Here is a 21395-nt window from a genome sequence, read left to right on the forward strand (position 1 = left end):
CATATGGAAAACACGCTCAGTATTTCTGTCACCTTAACTAAACACGTACTTGACATATAGTCTGCTAGTCACAAGTAGAATCAGTCTTCCTAGTGCATGAAAAAACCCTGATGGTTTGTAGGCAGAACATGTTCAATGAAGAAATTTAGATGTATTTTCTAAATAAAGATATTTACCCCGCTATAGCAATACCAATTTAAGACTACAACAGGGACTAGAAAGCTGACTTTCTCCCTCAGGATCACACAGTAATCATAAAAATTCCAAATTTTGTCACCAAGATAAACTCAGACTTCTCTGTCCACATAAATACCAGACAATCAAATACTCGCTGCTTGTAGCTTGTATAAAAAATGGCACATTGTGAAGTCTTCCTTGAACTGGCAAATGCATGAAGCTACTTAAAGTAACAAAAAACTTATATTGAAAAGAACCCTTCTCATTTATTTTCAGTTTTTAATCACTGAATATCTGGTCTACCTGGAATTACTCCACTAGATCTAAACCTGGTATTATAAGCATTCGTTTCCCGTGCACTTGCTCTGCACAATAACACATTTGGCAATAATTAAACTTAACAAGAGGCTTCTGCATCATGGTAACTTTTCAACAACAAATATGAAGAGTTAGATATTATTGATTTTCAGTTAAACAACACTACGGGACTAAGTTCGTATTTTATTTGTGGAAAGATCTTGTCAGCCTGATGTAAGTGTCAAAATGACATCAGTCATGAGATAAAAAAGGAAGAAATCAATTAGAAAAAGCTTTCTATCCATCCCATTAGACCAATATATGCCTGCAAATTCAGGGATCTTTTCACCTACCAGCTATGCATGTGGCTTACCCAATTAACTGTCCTGTGTTCATTCACTATATTTTTCCTCTTATCAATGAGTTTTCATGTGTTGAATAAACAGTATTTAACTGAATGCAAACATTGCCATTTTCACCAATTGGTATGCTGGGTAGTCATTACACGTATTGATTCCAGACAACAAAAGGTTTATACGGATTTCTGCATAATTTGTTCCATTTGTTGCATTAAATACACTAAATCATTCTGTCTGTACATCCATCCGTTTGGTTGTTCATGTTTGTTTTTTATCTGTTGCTTGCTGCTGCTGTTTGAATCTTGCTGCAAGGAGAAAAAATTACGAAGGGTCTTGTATCAGTCCATTAGCAGTTGCATTATGTACTTTCCAGCACTGCAAGGAGCAATCTGAGGAAACAATATATTCTCACTTCTGCTGCACATCAGGATGTTGAAGTGGGGAAACTATGCCAAAAAAACCAACTCCAAACAAAACAGCAAAGGGCAGTTCCCATCATACCAAACACAAGAAAAAGTTTCTTCAGAAGCTCACCACAGAGGTGGCTGAATTCCTCCACTCCTTACTATGGTCAGCACTTTCAGATGGTGTAACAGACTTCTGGACGTTCAGAAACTCCCACTATTCTCGGGGCCACGCTTGAGAGAGACTTGCTTACTATTTGGATAACAAGTTTGCAAAGCACATTCAGAACAAATCCTGAAGAGTACATGTGCTTACTCCACATACCTCATGGCCTCCTAACCTTTCAAGATATCTCCAGGGCAGGCTGCCTGAAGGCTCTCTGCCAAGATAACTCTACGGAGCACATGGGAAGGACACAGGCAGGAGGAAGAAATGCTGCATTTATGATCTTCACAAACATTCTTTCAATGAAGTATGGACATAGAGAAGTTGCACGGTCTTTTCATAGGTAGTAGCTTTAAATAGCATAAAATTGCCAATGGATTATAAAACCATAGAAATACTAAATATGGAAAGATAGACCTACATTTTGGAAGCATTTTGGTCAGAATAGCTATATATAAACCTGGGACTCAGGTACACCTCTGAGCTACTGGACCCAGGCAGGAGTCTTGGCTCCCTACCCCCAAATGTTGGTTCCTTCAAAGACATATTTGGTAGTTCAACTGGAAAAGAGGCAAAATATGCTCCAAACGATCCAGAAAGTCCAGGGACTTATTTGATCCAGTAGGACATGCACTACGAAGTGAATTTCAATAGCATCATTGAATGTTGGGTTGTGCTTGTATAGATTCTAAACTCAAGTTGCTGTTATAAAAAGTTATCAAGAGGAGTCACCCAACTTCAATAGTCTTTCCAGAAAAGGACAGCAAAAGACAGAGCTAGGAGACAGCAGCCTTGAATGAGGTTTGCCAGCTCAAAGTACATTTTCATGCCACTGCAGGTAAAGTTCTGCTCCTCATCCAGAGAGGGGAGTAACAACACAACTTTCTTCATGTAGGTCACCCTCCAGTTTGTATTTGGTACAAAATGCAACAGTTGTTTCAGGCAACTATAGTTTGCACTTATCTGCAAATCACTCTTCGGCTTTACAAAACAGTTTGTACTCCATGTATTTTTCTTATTTGTATTACATGCACTCCTTGGCACAGGGAGTTGAAAGACATGGTAATTTAAGCCAAGAAAATAATCTGTGCTCTAATAAGGAGAATGAACTCTCCTTCAGGGCACAAGTTGACTCTCAAAGGGGAAGACAGGTAGTTCACAACATTTTTATTGAGTACACAAGGTCAGGTCAGGCCATCCAGGGGTGTCAGCACTATCAGTCTTGTTATACATCCCTGCACTACGTTCTTATAGCACAGCAACGCAGACTTCCTTGTTAAAGCCCTCATTTTGTATGGATGAGGTTTTAGATCCTGGTATAACAAAGCCTGTCCAAGGAACACTGTAAGAAAAACAGTTTTGAAGTTGAAAATGGCTCTTGAATGAAGCTTCTAACCTCTCTTTATAAGCTGCCTGGCAGCTTTTACTTGCTATTTATTTTCTTCATGTGTTCAAGTGAAGGAGAAAATACCAAACTGTAGTAGACTACTTGTAACTATCATTCCAAGATAGGCACTACGTGTCAACTCTCATCCTTCTCACTTACATTTCCACAGCCATGAAAACATAAGAAAACCCATGAACAGTAACAGAAACAAAAACAAAAGTTTTTTTGGTGCTGCTTCATGAGTTCCACAACAAACAGAGAAAGGATGACGGAAACCTGAAGAACGGAACTCCTCCATTTTACCTAGTAGCAATCTTATGCTGAAGGAAGGGAGAAAGGAGCCAAGACAAAATCTTTGACTGAGTTTATGGAAGGAAAGTTTGCGGTTACCTACATGTTAAGAAGGCAGGAAGGACAGCTCTTTAAACTGAGATAAGAGAATAATTTTTCAGAGAGAGTCAGAGGTAGAGGAGGTATAGTTCATACATTACATACACAAAAAAACCCCTAAAAATGTAGAATTATAGCCAAATTTCCAACTGTGAATTATTATATCTTCAATATCCTCATTGCTTCATAGATCCAGAAAGGTAGTATATTGTTGCGCTTCCCATAATATTTTTTGCTTTTCACTCCACAATCTAGTGGAGGATGAAGTGACAGCAAGAAGATAAATTTATTATCACATCTATAAACTATTCTTGATAAAAATAACACTGACAATCCTGGTTATCTAAATAATTTTGCTACACAGAAGTAGCAGAGGTTAGCATTGTACAATTATCAAATTAAAATGCTTTCCTCCTCCATTATGAGACTAAAGTATATATGGATTTTAAGGCTTCAAAACACACAGTCTCGGCAGAGACAGATAGAACATCAGGCTTCAAACAGCTGCAGAATTGCCTCACTCTAGCATAGACTTACCAACAGATAAAAATTACTGCCTATAGAATATCTTTTCATTCTTATCACACTGTAATAAGAGGCTTTGCAGTGGGAAATACAGCCAACTCAACCACATGCTAATATTATATTAGTCAGTGATGGATAAATCTGTTCTCATAATTTTGATCTAAATACACTGGGCCATCATTCTGCTCCAAATGAATTTTGTGTGAGCAACAGTAACGTAACTCAGTGCTTATAAAACCAATACCAGTGAAAAGCAGAAGCCCCATATGCATTCTACGGCTGCCCCGCTGGCACAGGGACAAAGCACTTCGCTGTGTGATATGAGAATTAGTACGTGTGCCAGAGCTAGGCAGAGCATGCTACACATACAGGGTTTCTAGTCTGTGCAAAAACAAAACAAACTGGCATCTTCTGCAACTCACCCTTTGTAGCCTGGGACTAAACTGTTGCATTTTAGTAAAGGAAAGTGACCAACTATAACACTTGCTGAGGGCTAATCTGTAAATTCTAGTACATCAGTACGTGCACTTCTTTCAAGCCTTTGTTGTTATACATTAACAAAATACTTAACCAAAAGGATTGCAATTAAGTGTGACAACCGGATCTGAAGACAGACTACAAATAGCAATAAATACCATTTGTTCTAAACAGCATACAATATATCCTGCTATTGTCTCTTTAATGTAATCGAAGCTTGGAAACAAAATTTGAGACAGCTAAATTGGTTTATTGTTTAGGACTATAAAGCTTATAATATATCTGCAAACATCTTCTACCCTCTTATCTGTTTCTGGGACTCAAACAAGAAAAAGAGAGAAAGATCAGCTCAGAATTTCATTCATCTCATTACACAACTTGATTGCAATATATAATTCTGCACAATTAGACAATTTGAAGTTATTACTTTAAAAAAGATCAGAAAAACAAATTCCAGAGATATGACTTACTGGTACTCAATTGGCAGTTCTTGGAAACAGAACAGCACAAGGCAACAAACAATACGGGGAGGGGGGGTGGGGTGGAAAAAAAAAAGGCAAAAAATCCTCGCAGTAATCAAGTTATTTTACAGACAAAATAAGTTTTATTAGACACTCGATATAAAGCACTCCAGAAGTCAGCTCCTCAAGACAGAGAAAGGAACCTTTGTAAACATCTGAGTTAATACAACTAATTAAATCAGACATACGAGTTTTCATAAAGCCACCTACATCTCTCAGGATACAGCTAGGAGTAACTGATCAAACCATCAGACCTAGACTGAGGACCACCTCAAAGCCAAATGGAGTGACAAGTGACTGTGCTGTCCTAGGAGCAGACAAGAAGCCACAGAAACTCCAAATTGTGCCAAATTTACCTCTGTTTCCTGCCCACCTGCTCCTCTAAATAAGATACTATTGCTACCCCTGTCCCCCCATCACACGCTACCCCTGTGCTGTCATGCTGACCAAAAAGTCAGGACATTCTACCTATTGTCCTCTGGTTGCTTGAGCTGGGAACAGAGCTACTATTCACTCCTGCCTGTGCCCAGGCAAAGCACTCCAGGGGCAGCAGACATCTGAACATGCAAGCATAAGAAACCCTCAGAATCAAGGCTCACACAGACCAGGATCCCTTCTTCAGCCACAGCCAGCAGTGGATACTGTTAAAAGAGTAAGATGACAGGGAATGAAAGAATCATCCTTCCACTGGCATACTACAAGAGTTTCTAGTGCTACAGGGACTTCCTGAACCTCACTTTGTACCCACTTCATTAGTATGAACAGCATCAAAACGATGCAACATGATCTCCGTGTACTCCTTTCCACCCCTTCCACCTTCAAGCATCCAACCTCTCATGAAGAAACCTAAGAGCAGTTGAACAGTCTTTGTGACTTGAACTTTGGTTTAATAGATCTAATACTTCAAAGATATTAAGTAGATCTTGTCAAAACTATGCAGGTCTAACATGCCTTGTCACTTTTCATACTTCAATGGAATATAACAAAATAAATATTTACTATATAGACAAAGGTTGCATACAGAGGTCTGCTTTGGGGAACAGGCACCCCCTCAGAACCACACTGTTTTCTTTAACCTTGAATAGTGCTTCACTCTACTGACAGCCCTGCTATGGCTCTCAGCGAAGTCAGGTGGTTCTCAAGGTAAGGAAGTGTCACGGGTCACAACACTATTTCCAGGAGGAAATTTCTGGGAGTGGTGACCTAAGACAGAAGTCCAGGCCTCTCCAGAAAAACTCAGGCACATGATCTAACAAAAAAAAAAAAAAAGCAATTCCAAAACATATATAGGACAACTTTTTACAAAAGAAGCACTGCATTTAAATGAACTTACAGGAAGAGTGGATACTCGGAAAGCTTTTCCTGCCTTCAGACACGAGATCTGGATCACCTGTGCAGTGCATTTCAGAGTTCATTACTCCATCTGGAAAGCAGCGGTAAAAGAAATCGGGACGCGGTCTACAAAAAACACCATGGATATTAAAAATATAAAAGCTGTAGTAACAAATAAACCTCAAAACTTTGTATTACGTTTACTGCTTATTACAGAGTTCATTCCCTCCTACCTTAACACAGCAACAGAAGTTACAGAAACATATAGGTTGGAAAAGCCTTAAAATCATAGAATCCAACAGTAAACTTAACACTGCCAAGTCCACCACTAAAGCACGTCCCTCAGTTGAAGGTCACTTTTTTGCAGGCAGGCTCTCTCGGGGAAGCTCCCAGTGCAGCGTGCAAGTGGGAGCTGTCTCTGAAAACAAAGATGCTGGGCTGCTCTTGCCTAGAGCAATCAATCTCGCACAGCACTCCCAGCGACTGAGCAAAGCAGCGTAGCAACCCCGCAAAGCTGCACGCGTCTTGCCGACGCACCTAGCTGAGAACAGGACTACAACTTAGGCTACGAGACCGGCACCAAAACAACCACCGAATTCTAATGCCAGCCTTGACGCTGACTCTCTAATTGCACCGAGCAAACCTCTGAGTTTCTTTTGACCCTGCTCTGAGCTGAATGACAGCACCTAGGTTTGACTGGTGTCGTACTGATCCTGAGCTAATAAACCATGTAGAGAAGCAAGGCGAATGAGCAGAGATTTGGAGACAAGCTGACAGAGCAACTAGTTGGCTTGGAGTGCAGGCAAAATGAGCTCATGTCTGCCTGAAGATGATGGTGCAGACTTTCTTAATTATATTTCAAAAGCACTCTTAAAGTAAAAGTGCCAAGTACCATTATTGTCAGGACATCACTACTGTAGCACAGAGGGTTTGTCAGAAACCAAGCACAAATACTGTTTCCTCAATGCTGCAGAACAGGTGAGCAACAAATGCAGCACTGGACTCTTTTAATAAAGTGCATAAATTCAAACTAAATATATATTCTCAGCTGTAATTATTCAAAATTTTGATAAAGAGCCAAAAAATTCCTAAAAAAAAGTATTTTCCAGAGAGTTTTGCTTGCTAGTATTTTTCTGAGCCATTCATTTAAATTTATGCTTCCCTAAAAATATGGCCTACCTAGGAGTTCACTTATTGCTTAGCTCCAAGGTTTGTTCTGCCATGGATCTTGATGTTACCTGGAAATACCACATTCAGTAACACGCTTCACACAGGCACTGGGTTATATAGAGACTCAACTGATTCCTATTTAATCCGGCTAGTGGCACTGGCATCTTAACTCCCACATGCTGCGACTCTTCCCTTCTGTGTTGCCAATTTAATGAACTGATTTCAGCTCACACCTTTCCTTTCAAACTCCTCGTTTGTCTGGATCCACCAACTGGTCAAACAAATAACAAAACACAAGGGCATAGATTCCTACCGCAGTTGGATGTCACATAATGAAGTTGTACAACACCCACACCAGGGAAAGGACAGCTTCACAGGGGCCAGTTCTACTTCAACGTGCTTTGAAGCAGCAGCTATCTTTTTATTAAGATGTATTGTATATGTCAATCTGTCTTCATTTCTCTTAACAGTTGAAACTACCATTTATAACATGACAAGACTTACCTTCCGACTATTAATTTAATAGTATTTGTGCAGACGCCATTCAGAGCTAGAGCCAGGGAAACAGCTACAAAACAGAATGAACAAACAGAACAATAATAATCTAAATACCAAGCTATAAATTACAACATTACAGCATTTGATTTACAGACTGAAACCTTTACTGGACTGAAAACTGAATTATCTTTGCAGCCTACTGTTTTTCTTATTAGCCAGACTTAAGGACAGACCCCAGAACATCATAATAATCACATGACTGGCTTTGTTCTGCTTTTACTCTTCAGAAATCTTATTTCTTTATGCAAAGCCAGTTTCCCCATCATGCCATTTGCACAGGCATAAATCATCAGATGGAAACAATTATTAGAGAATCAAGGTCTGTGTTTATCGGTTTTGCAATTTACTAGATGAAAATCTTATGCTCTTTGGGTCAATATTTGGGTATATTCCTGAATATATATATACACACACACACACACACGTGTGTGTGTTTATGTATGTATATATATATGTATGACGCAATTAAATAGTCCACTTTCAGGCCTAAAGAATTGCTTTATGGATAAAACTAGAATTAGATGGGGTTTTTTTAATTTTTCTTTCAATAGAACATGGATAATTTGACTAAACATCTTGACATTTTCCCCCCTACATTTGCTCCCAGGATTAACCATTTTTCCTAATACAATCAGATTAATAAACAGGAACCATCATACTAGGTATGATTGAATCATCTTTTTTATTTGTACTTGTGTGCCAAGTCCCTAGACTTTCCGAAGAACCTCACCTAAAGCCTGTGGAGAACTCTGCCTTGATTTCAGTGGCACTTGGATCTGGTGCATATACTCCTTTTAGACTAAAACTGATTTAATGTTGCAGTCCACACCATAGCACCCTGTTACAACACAAGAGTCACTGGGTTTTATTTTCCAGCAGAACAAAACCATCAGGCAAATCTCTGATTTCCAGCAGAACAGTTACAGCAGTATAACTTTTGATTATGACAGCTACACGAGCTATTTTCTCATTGGACTGCTGCCCCAGATGCTGCACTTCAGCAGCACTCATCCTGTCTCCATAAATATCGTTGCCTGAGGATATTATAGATCATAAAAATGTGTGTGTTATAGGATCTATTTTTCTTTAAGTTAAAAAAAAAGATGACCTTCATCAGAACAAAACCAGGGTGTTTTCAGACTATAGCAATAGCTGCCAGCAAAAATAAAAGAACAAGTCAATCCTAGAGACACTGATATTGTTCATAAGCTTTCCACTTTCAATGCCTATGTTCATAGTGACCACTCAATCCCATACTCTCTTTTTCCTTTCAATTGTTTCTGCTCCATTATTTATGGTGATTGCACGGTGAACTGAAATTTTCCACAAAGTCAAATGCATATGACCAGCAATATCACAGCACCACATTCTCCCTTTTAAAAAGCGGGAGATGTAGAGATATCTGCTGAGACATGTGGTAAAGTTTATGCTTTTCAGAACTTTGTCTTAATTGTTCATTGCATACCTGATCGATGCTTTCACTGTTGCATATTCCTTACAGTCACAATCCAAGTATCAAATGACAGTGTGAATGTAAGCTGAGAAACAAATTGCATTTGCTCTCATTTTGTTCCCTTTAGGGAAGATTCATACTGCCCACCAAAAGTCATATAATGCAGTCAGTAGAGACACATACGCACTTTCAGGGGAAGGATTAAGGGCACCGACATTGGGAAGCTAACTACCCCTCACCTTAGATCCACTGAATCACCTTCTTTATGTTAAAGGCTATATGAGGGACAAAGCATCTTCACATTCTTTTAACCTTTGATCTCTTCTACATACGATGCCTAAAGGAGGTCATCTTTTGGGGGACTTCCTGATCATTCGTTATGAACATTACGTGCCAGATCTCAACAAATCAGCAAAGCTCCACCACAGTTAATGAATCTTCACATCAGCTTCGCAACACCAGACACATTAACGTACTGAAACATATTAATGTATAGTACACTTGAACATAATTGAGCCACAAGAAGTTCCACACTTATGGCACATACTGAACAGGGATACCCTGCAGAACAGAACATCAAGGCTGGGTTTTCCTTAATGTCTGGGTAGCAGGGAGAATACTGGGGAAGCTGACCAGTTTTCTCCTGGACATTACAGAGGGAATCATAACAGAAGGCAAGAACAGCAGAAAAAATAATATCTCTTTAAAACAAAAAGGTGAGAATTAGTGATTGAGAAACTAATCCAAAGCTCCCGTCCTTCTTAAACAACAGAAAGTGAAACTCAAAACGGTGACTGTATGCATTTTATGAATCAGTTATTTCTACTGAATGGACTTGTCAGCACAGTATCACTATAAGACATTTCAGAACTTAGTACAAATGGCTGGCAGCAGCCAAACCAAAAGTAGGATCTTCTCACACTTGTGCTAGAGCAACTGGAACAAGAAAAAGCTACGGGAACACAGTCTTGCCTGAAAAAAATATTTCAGACAGACACATAGTGCCATTACATCCTATCTAGCTAAGGCAAGGCTGAGTATCAGTTTGACCTTATGATTTAAAGGCCAATAAATTCAAGCGTAAATTAGCCAGTAAAACAGAATTTCAGAATTAGGCATATTTCAAGCATACTGCCAACAAGAACATTTGCAGCTCTTAGTGCTTCAAATCATCCTCTGCCAATGAAAGCACTTTAGCCCATCCTGGTCTCTGGCAATATCTATGTAAAAAGGACCTGGGCATATATCACTAAAAGATTTCAAAATATAGGCGCAGCCAGAATTAGTTTGTAGAACAGTTTAAGACTTACTATCCCCATTGCCTACCTGCTCCTCTGCTTGAAGATGCTGCCTACAAGTGTAATTAGACCTCACCCGTAACACAGCCATAGCAGTTCACAGTCCAGGATTAAGTGCACATCTAACACTCCACTGGCAGTTTAAAATGAAACATCAGCTTGTGATTAAAAAAAAGCTGAGCACGGATTTTGCAATGAGCAATGGTAAACTCCAGGAGAAGGTCAGAGAAAACAATGAGGGGAGTAATTTCCTACACTAAGCAGCTGAATCTCACAGGACCTTCCATTCAAATCCTTAATTTAGAATAGCTGCAAGTATAAATAAGAGGTAAGGAATAGATTGCCTGTGACAGAAAAATAAACACCTGAACAGTGTTTCAGATGGTCTTGTCTATGCTGATTGAATTCTGACCCTTGCTAGCTAGACTGTGGAATTAAGGCACAGAATTTGTACATTTAGAAACATACATAAAACCAAAGGATTTTGTGAGATGGCTTGCAACTTCACCGTAACTGCACTGAAAACTACTGTAATGGACTGTAACGGAGACAAGTTTTCTTCAAGGCTTAGACCACAATTGGAATCAACCTCTGAGAGCTATCACACATTCTCCGTCTTGAAGTATGACATACATTTACCTAAGAAAGCCTCTTTAATTTCAGTCTTGTCTGTTCGCCGAATTATTTTCACCACAAAAATGACTGCTAGTGGCGTGAGGAACGAAATTGCCTGTAAGAGATAACAAATATCATGTGTGAGCGCATCAATTCCTTTTCAGTCCAACTGATTAATAATTAGTTCCAGTTAGCTCCATTTAAACTGGAAGGCTGAATGATCTTTATCAAACTCCTGACCTTAAGCAAAGTGGGATGATTTGTCTTTGCAACTACAGGGCAACGAATACATTAAAACTGTAATATAACTGTGGGTTATAATTGATTTGTAATTGCCTGGAGCAGCATTTAAAATGTCAGCTTCATAAATGAAAAAGCAACAGACTATAAAGTCCATAAAATTCATACGCTGAGCCATACAGACCCTGTACATTTTTTCTACTCTAAGCATTGCTCTAGAGGGCAGCCTATCCAGGCTGCGCTCTCTGTAAGACCCTATTCAACATAACAGACTCCATCATCAACTTCCTGACATTTTAAAATGCTGTTTATTTTACTTTTTGGCTTCTTTTTAACTATATTCTTGAATGCATTGAGAGGATCATGTCTCTATGATTCTTTCATTTACCAGTGTGTGGACATGGAACAAACTGCTCGATTTTGTTAAAAAAAAAAAAAAACAAAAAAAACACGGAAAACCTGAACATCTACAAGTATACTCACTGGTTAAACAGAAACATATTCTTTTATTGTCAGTGCTTGTAGGACAGGATTCGTCCTACAAAGAACCTGAAATGGCATCTGCACGTCAGTGTGCACACTTGATTTCCAAAGAGCATCTCCATTATCATAGAGCAATTTGGACTATGGTTGATGATTCACTGTGTGACAGTTATCCCAAAAGCATCCTACTTCATGCAGTGTCTGTACACTGCGGTCCATCCTCCCGGAGCATGTATGTATTGTCTTTCTCCAGAGAGACATATCAGTCTCTCCCAAGCACAATACCAGGGAGTTTTTAATTAGTAGCTTGCATTGAAAACTATGATTTTCTTCCCAACTGGTCCTTCCATCATCCCTTCTGTCTCAGACCTTCAACTGCAGAAGTAAAAGGCAACTTGTAGGCAAGGCAGGCCATTTATGCTTCTTGCTGGTTCCAGTCTAAGTTAACCAATTCCTCTCTGGAATCTACAAACCTCTTCACAAGCACATCTGCTCAAAAACAAATCAGGGTCTTTCAAAAGCATTTATTCTCTAGAAGAAAAGTGAAAATGACTGGGTTTTTTTAAACAAGGCAAAAATTAAGCTGTATATGGCACAAGGGGCACCAGGGCTTAAGTAAGATTATGTTACCTCTATTGAGGCTGAACAGTGCTTTACTTCTTAAACAGCCCCACTGAAATAAAAAACAGACAGGACAGACATGTTATGAGAAGAGATGTTTGATTCCTTTTTATAGTACAGATTAATCCCAGTCCTCATTTTATGCTTTTACAATATCTGAGTAGCGAACAACATGAAAATGCACTATATTTGTTATTGTGCTAGTGCATCTTGGACCAAATTCCCCTCACCTGCATCTGCAAAATATTATCTAACTCAGTAAGCCATGCAGATTAAAACACAGTCTGGAGTCTGTTCCCCTTTTTTACACTTAGGAAGGCAGGCATCAGGTTTTGTGCAAAAAGATGCACCATTTCCACTTAAAACTCCCTTCTGTCTACAGCATGTGTGAGATTCAAGTCAGGATGCCAGTGCCATGTTACTGCTCCAGAAATAGTTTAATTTCTGCTTTCAGAGACAAAGAGCAAAAAAAAAAAAGTTAAAGCCAACCATAGAATTATTAGTTTCATTCTAAAAAGTAAGGATTGCCACCAGGAAAGAAAAGAAGAAAGATATCTGCATTCCATTGTCGAATAACATAGAAATATAGCCAGGCTGACAGGCTTATACTGGTGGTTTAATGGAGTTCGAAATCTTTTGAACAAACAGGAGAAGCAGAAATTATCAACAAAGAATAGAATTCAAGTGGCAGCTTGTTCCAAACCACTTCACAATCTATCTTTGGAAATCTGGTAAAACTGTAGATTTCCTCATATTTCACAAGCATATGGATTTTTGAGAGAGATGAAGAACTATTCATGTTTGCAGTACATTGCTGTTCCTTACACAAAATGATTAGCTTGAAGGAGGTTTTTATACTGCAGCAAAATGCACAATACAAAGAAAGTTTGGCTTGCTAAAGACTCCTTTTTCTTTCTTTTGCAAAAAGATTTTGTATGGCTCATATCCATAACGGATTTGGCAACAGTCTAATGAGCAATATTCTCCTCAGACACATCTCAGTAATGTTTTCTTTTCCAGCAGTGAAATACTCCAACATTGCCTTGCTTTTGTGAAACATGGACAAAATCTCTCTTGTTCATTATTCATCCTGGCAAGCCAGAAATATGCTAAAGTTATAGGGACTCCCACACACTTCCATGTATTCAAGAGAAGCTGTGAGAAATGCCTTACGCTTTCCAAGACAAGGAATAGCCACTGATAGACACACAGAACAAGGCTCGGGTCTTTCCAGTCCTTGTGGCTTGCTTTCTACCCTTGCAGAAGTCAGCATTATCGAATTTGGATCTGGGTTTGGAGTATTCACAACATTTCTCTTAATTCATATCTCTCAATTTATAAAATAATCCAGCAGTTCATAAAGTCTTAGAGATTGCTTGTAAGCCACAGACATATGTTTCAATATTGGAGTACAACACAAGTGGCAAGATATTCTTTACATAAAAGTTTGTGATCAATGCTAGAATTAGATTTTTCTTCTTTTTCATTAAAGAAATAAGAAAAACCATTTAGAAGTGATCTGTGTTTCTCAATTTAAGAAGCTGCTCACTGAGTTACCGAGATGTCATGGTCTGAGCCAGAAACAGAACGCAGACTATGCAAATGTTACTCCATAAACTATACCAAACGCTGGCTCTGTGGGCAGTGGTTAACAGGGAAATGTACTACACTTACATCCCAGAACTGTGTTTCCCAGTGGCTACTGCCTAGAGAACAAAGGAAGGACTAATGATTATCCCAACCAGCTTCAAAAATAGTTTCACCGCTGCAGCAAACCCCTGTACAATGATTCACTACTGGTCCTTGAACTCTCAGTTATAAACACACATCAGACAAAGCATGTAGCAAGGGAACGCTCAGCATAAGGAAAAATGGCAGAATTACACCCTAAAATCTTTCCTAGCACAAAAGATGTAATGTTTCTTTTTGTTTGTTTGTTTTTATACCGTTGTCTTCCGTTCCAGGAAAAAGACACCCATCCAGGCTGAAAAAGTACTTAATAGAGCTGCTTCTTAATGCAATATAAACAATATGCTGGTGAATTTAAAACCAAGCCTTCAGCTTCTGTCTTAGAAGGCTGGGATATATTGTCACCTTGGAAACAGGAAGTACCCTCAAGCTTTTCCTTACTCAATTGAAAAGTTTCCCTGACTGAAGGCCTGAGCCTCTTAAAAAAAAATAAATAATGAAGACAAATTACATAGCTGATTTGCACTTACTCTGAATTCAAGCTCTTAATCTGAAAAGTAAAACCCTGGCTTCATTGAAGACACAGGCTTTGACGTAAGGGTACTAGGATTTGACCTCATCTGCTATGTCCTTTCCTGCAAAATCTCTGCTTTGACTGATGAAGCTTCTGCAACGACTGACCTACTTGTTTTAATAGCCTGAACTAGACCCGTAATTTCTTCGCATTTCTGTAGTGGTCTATCCTGCTGTACTCTTGCAGTTATATGTATAGATTATTACGATTGTTAATCATTGCTAGTGATGGTTATCAAAATGATGAATTTTGATAATCAGACAAACCATCAAAATCAGACAGCCAGTCTGTGTGACAACACGAGCTGTGCTGGGGAGAGCCAGAAGAACAGTGACAGCAGAGCAGCTCTATGATATATTAAGTACGCTCCCAATGACCTCAGGATTGTTGGCAGAAGCTGAAACAAAGGTTTTGTCCACATGAAAAACACCACCAAAACACCAAAAAGTACTTGGAGGCAAGTATCTCCGTGCCTAACGTGCCTAAAACAAATTGGATTTCAAAATGTAAGCACTTAATCTAATAAGAGCATGGTAAGGTTTTGTCAGGTCACCCAACCAGCTAATTCAAAAAGCTTCTCTAATCATTTCTCTAGCACACCTCTAACTTAACACTAGCTTAAATCTTAAACTGTAAAATCAACATTCAGTCACCTAGTAATGCTGGTTTTTCAGAAAGTCCACATGATTTCATACATTTTGCCATTTGGACATTCCTGGATTGGAAAACAATTGTCATTAGAAGACAAGAAACATCCTATGCTTCTGGAAGGTTTCCTACTGCTTATTGAATTAAAGTGTACTTAGTTTACGGCCATCAAATGACCAACAAACCTTTAGTACTTACAAACATAAGACGCGTAGGTATGTTGTCTGATTGCACCAAAGGATTTTTATACAGCCAAATCTCTTCTGGCTGGATAACCCGCTGGAATGGATCCAAAAATTCTGTAAAACTGAAAATAACAATTAAAGATATAATTTTTTCACAATTTGAAATGATGACCAAAAACCTCAGAAGAGTCCTGCTGATTTAAAACTTCCCCCAAAGTTAACTATGGTATAGCATGCATGAATTATCCTTATAAAAAACTGATACCCTACCTCACTGCTTTTTAGTAATACATTCTTCGTAAATATATACTTAGGAAAATGATTTTTAAAAGTCTATATTCTACAACTTTATAAAAGTTCTGTAAACTTTACTGTGGAGAATAAATTGTCATTTTATTTTTTGTGGGAAAAGCACGCAAATAATATTGTGGGATTAGAAAAATCACGTCACAGATATTTTACACTGAAGAAATTATATACTAGATTTCAAATAGAAAATGTGTCTTTCAAATGTCAAGATCCAGACTTTGAAGTATGACAGTTGCATTTGCAGGATCACAAAACAGGGAGAAAGAAGCACCCCAGACAATTCCTTCTATTGATAGAAAAGAAAAAAACCACAAACAGGTAACTTTAGAGAATATCTCCAAAAGAGACTTAATCCTAAAACAGGATGGGCTCATAGAAACTTTTTTTTTTTCTTTTTTCAGATTCTCAGTATTTTGATCTGGCTGTCAAGCTTAAGAAAAATCTAGCTCTACCAGAAATGTCTCACTCTACCAAAACGGACTATTTTAATTTCAATTTCATTCTCATGTTATTTAGCTCTCAAAACAAACAAAAAGCCCCAACCGAACATCCCCCCCTCTCCCTCCCCAGTTTGGTTATTGTGTTATTTTGAAATAATAATTAAGAATGGCTGCTGAGAGAAGGCACAGGGATCAGATTTATGCAGATTGATCTTACCCAATAAGCCCATGCAGCCAGAACACAGAGGTGCAGTGGCCCAAAGCTTTTTTTTTTTTTTTACTGTAAATTGTCCAAAGCCAAGAGCTTTAAACCCCTCCAAAACCAGGTTTTATACAAGTACCAGCTACGACAATTGACTTTGTAAACAGAAAAAGCTGAAAGCAATTTGTAAAGCAGAGTAAAATTAAACCACATGTATGCAACTCCCCCCTGTGAAGATGAGTCCTCAAATCTAGCCAGGTCAGCAATTTCCTAAACAGCCACCTTATCCAGTCTTCTGGGTCTTAGGAAATCCTTTTTATTAATCCCTTCTGAGGGCTGACCAGCCGTTCGTTGCTTTCTCGCTGTAGTCTATGATCTCTGCATTCGCCAGAGCCTCCCATGTCCCCAGCACACACTACTGCTGACCCCCTTTACCCCGGCACACTCAGACTCCCAGTAGACAGAAGGTACTAAACTCTCCATCTGCTCCAAAGAGCCCAACCAACTACTTCTTCCTAAAGGAAAACAAAGTCTGAGGACCACACGAGTCAAAGTCTTGTCACTTGTACCAACAGTTATGCTTCCCTTAGTGACCTACATGGGCAACCAGATTCTTCTGGAAACTTAAGGAATCTAGTATTGCAAGGAGAATATTTATTATTATACTGAGCGTCTTCAAATTCAGAGTCTGACCCTGCTCTCCAAAGAGGGTGCAAGGTAAGTTTCAGAAGTGTCAAAACACTTTGTTTCAGTGTTTTCAAAATGAAAACTTAAATATTTTTTAAATTTAAAAAACAAAGACTTGTGCAAGACATGAAAGAGGCAAACATTTCTAAAGACGATTGTTTCCAGGAAATAAAACAACTCATATATGAAAAATTCATTTCACAATTTTTATCTTCAACTAGAAAAATAAAGGTTGATTTCTAGACAATGCAAGGAACTTTGTTTCCGAATTTCAACTGAGAGTCCCAAAGTGCATTATTTTTACTTTCAGTCTTTAAAGATATTGATGGCAGCTAGAAGGAAGTAACGACTTGTTGAAAGGGTTCTGCTACCAAGTAAAGTCACAGGTCTGAGTATGACATCCAACACATGTCACCTGGGAGAGCTGAATAGCAAAGTTCACAGCTACGCTGTCCAGGACTTAACATTTGTTATGAAGATGTAATATAGGATCCGTGGCCAGGAGGTACTTCGCCGCTCTCATCCTAACACAAAGGGTAAGCACATGCATGTCTGGGCACACAAGAAGCTAAAGAAGCCAGCTGAGTTTCCATTACTACACCCTTCAGCCAGCCACATCTTTTCTAACATAATCCCTCAGGTGTTTGCTGGTCTGACTGCTTTGAGGCAGTTCTCAGAGCACTGGGACTGATGGATACACCAAGGAACGCCTTGAAGCAGAGACACGGTCTTCAACAAATCTAGGCCTTGAAGCATTTCTACTAACTGCAAAAAACAAGCAATACACAAATATTTAAGTTTCAAGGTCATCACAGTATATCCGTGTACCAGTACACTTTTGGAAAATGTGTCACGTTAGACCAGAGATTTAATTAGTTTGACATTAAGACATTTGACATTATGAGCAAATGCCAACAGAGTTAAAGGTTTGGGGCTCTTGTTCTTTTGTTTCCCGTCTCCTTGTTATATAAGAAAACTAAGATTAAAGTTACAGTTGTTTAAATCTGAGAAATCAAACAAAACCAAATCCATAGTTCTCACAGAAATCATACTATGACACTGCAAATATGTGCTAAGTCATAAGATTTAACGCCTTTAAGAGCCAAATAATACACGTGCTAAAGAGATGAAACTATAATAAATAACATAAATAGTATCTGATTCCAGTTGAGGACTGATTTTCTGATTAGTATATACTCACTATCTTTGAACTCTTCTAAAGAAAGATTCATTTTAACAAATCTATCAGTGACAGCAATAGTTATTATAATTATTATTTTATTTAATAACAGCAGTTTTGTATCCATTACATATTAAATCTGATTATTTATCCATTTCTTCCTCTGACTTGTGTTCTGAAAGTCTTTGAGAAAAATGTTCAAATATGCTGAAACATAACAAAAAAAAAAGCTGAAACCAGGTAAAATAATTTCAAAATCACTACTGAAGGAGGGGGGAAAAAAATAGATGTAGGAGGCTGCAGATCTTGTCTGTGTGAACAACAGAGAAATGTAAAGTAAACAGTTACAGGAAAGTGACTATATAAAAAGAAATCACTTTTTTTTTTTTAATCTTCAGAAAAAGCTCAGCTGCTAATTAAATTTTTATGCCAAGGTTCATAAGAGAACAATTCTCTTCCTTTTTTGAAGCATCACCGATGGGCAACTGGATACGAGATTTCACTAGCTTGAAGGCAATTCCCTCTGTACTCTATTAAACAATCATGAGGACATACTGGTTTCTAAGCTGCCTGACACTTTGTGATTTATGTTCCTTCGTCCTAACGAAAAGTACAGTCTATTACTATTCATAAGCCAGCACAAGCTTGTTTAAATGACTAGATGTTATTAGAAATGACTGTAGTCCTTGGATAAAGAAAACTGGTTTCTAGACATTTTCCTGTTATGGCTGAAAATACAAGCTCAAATCATATAACGTCCCCTGGTAGCAGGTGGGCAACTTAGGAAGCTTACTTCGTATTAGTACGTGAAATTTTAGTATTAGCTTTTTGATCTCACACTTTCTGCATGTTTACATATTCATCCAACATTTTTAATAGTTTAACAAGCAATATTTTGAACACTTCAGCCTGATAACATATATTTAAGGCATAAAAGGACTTCCATTAACTTCAAGAGCCTTTAATTGTGACTTTGAAAGCAACCTAAGTGAAACAGAAGCCCTAATTCCATTAAAAACATCAGTGAGGAATAGGTGTCCAAGTACTTGAGGTTGCTTTGGACATCCTAACATTACTGCCTACAACACTACACTAAATAAAAATGTTGATCTTTTCCAAAGATACAACCACTTCCAGGTTACATTAACTTCATTACCATTTAAGAGCATGTAGCCCTTTAAGACAATTTTTTGCAAGCACCACATCGCAGACTAATCAAGGTAAAAGCACACAGTACTTTTGTGATAATATGGACTAATAATGCTTTTTTTATGAAATCATTCACTAGTAGTGAATGAATCAAACATTGCATAATTATCCTCACAGAATCCTTGACCTGTGCATCCACCATGGTCTTCATCTCCCATAATCAACAATAGGGTATTGTTTAGCACCTCACCTTATTGTTTCAAGCACTGCTTACAGTAGCTACCATTCCCTGGCATTCGGCAGCATGAAATCAAGAAGCAAAGACATTTGGAAGTCACTAAGATCAGAAAAAGAGCAGTAAGCAGTACTGCACTGGCAAAGGTGGCAAGGTAGAAACCTTTAAATGTTGGAGTAGACAAGTATGTTACACATCTGGCTACAAGAAGAGGACAGGGGTAGATAGATGGGCCCAACATTAGGGTTGTATCGTTGTGTCCCGTTAGTGTAAAATGCAAACTACCAGCAATGAAATCATGAGTAACATTCAGCTTGGAAGCACCTACTAAGGTGTAACTAAGTGTTACAAGGACTGCTGCCAGCCACCAGCTCCATTTTCAGAGAGTAACAATCACACAGGAGAATACATAGGGGCTTTCATCCTGGCAGTCTTGGGGACCTAGATATCTGCTCCATGAGAAGTGTCATCACCCACTGGAGGGTTAGAGATTACTTCCTGGGTTTGAGCATCAACTAAAGGACATACAAGGGGTTTTGTTTGAGGGTTTTTGTGAGTGTTGGGTTTTTTGCCTTCTGCTTTGCCTCTGAAGAATTTCTCTTCTTCATAGATCCAAGTAAGGGTTGTCCCAAGTAACAAGTGGCAATAAGAAAGGAGAGGACAGAGAGGTACGTATGGCATGGCAAAGCACCAGAAGAGAATGAACATGAACTTGTGATTGTGATACTCAAGTCTTTCCTATCAGATACCAAATGATCAACCCTCCTCTTTTCTAAGCATCATCTGTTGATAAGTAGATCTGATCCTAAAATGGCTTTGTATGCAATTCCTCATTTGAGCAAGTAAGGGAGAGCAGCAAAGCCATAGGTGTTCATGAAGCTCTTTTCTACATCACTTCTGAGGGCTTGTGGGAGGAAAAAAAAAAAACCCAACAGCCAACAAAAGTTTGGCTCTGATTACCATTCCCTGACTGCAGAACTCTGTGTGAGCGAACTCAGCGCTGCCTCTCCCACAGAAAGAGATTAGCTGTGACTGTACTACTGGAACTCCATTCTGCACTTGCTTACACGGATATTTCCTTGAGTATTCCCCAAATCAGATCTCAAATCTAGTAGTAAAAGCTTTTATAGTGTACCTGCCATGTTAAATTGTGCAATCAGTTGTCCTGACATTAAAACAGAGTCGTGAGCAGCATCACTGAGGCTAAGGTTGGTAAGGCTCTGTATAGGTTGGCCCAGTTACAGGGTATATATATATACATAACAGCTCAGTGAGAGATTCTCACCCAACAGATTCGCAGCCCCAACGTTGTGAATTAAGAGCCATAAAGCAGAACGCATCACAGGGCGCAACAGCAGTGGAGATAAGAAAATTATATTCTGAAAGACAGAACTTGCTTCAAGGGTTTCCAACCAGTGACCTAGGCTAAAGAGCCCAGCGCTCACATTGGCCGGGGCCATTGCACTGAAAGCTGCTTATTCACATCACCTTTGCTCACATTTCAACCCAACACTTCAACTTACCCATTCTGAAACATACTAATAGTAGGAAAAGTATTCATGTCATGTTATTTGATATACCTGGAGAGAATAACTTATTCTCGTGCCATGAGGAAACCTAGTCT

The 21395-nt window shown here is 38.7% G+C and overlaps 1 protein-coding gene across 1 annotated transcript in view; it reads right to left on the reverse strand.

Moving 5' to 3' along the window:
• PLPP4 (phospholipid phosphatase 4) overlaps positions 1-21395 on the reverse strand; it is a 67804-nt gene that overhangs the window by 32265 nt on the left and 14144 nt on the right. Inside the window, exons 2-5 of the mRNA XM_075757761.1 lie at positions 15583-15691; positions 11154-11244; positions 7710-7773; positions 6037-6161 (exon numbers count right to left, since the gene is read on the reverse strand). Coding sequence (XP_075613876.1) covers positions 6037-6161; positions 7710-7773; positions 11154-11244; positions 15583-15691 — 389 coding nt within the window. The remainder of the gene's footprint in view (positions 1-6036; positions 6162-7709; positions 7774-11153; positions 11245-15582; positions 15692-21395) is intronic.

This window comes from Balearica regulorum, chromosome 7 (genome assembly GCF_011004875.1).
Source record: "Balearica regulorum gibbericeps isolate bBalReg1 chromosome 7, bBalReg1.pri, whole genome shotgun sequence".
In the NCBI taxonomy this organism is placed as follows: domain Eukaryota; kingdom Metazoa; phylum Chordata; class Aves; order Gruiformes; family Gruidae; genus Balearica; species Balearica regulorum.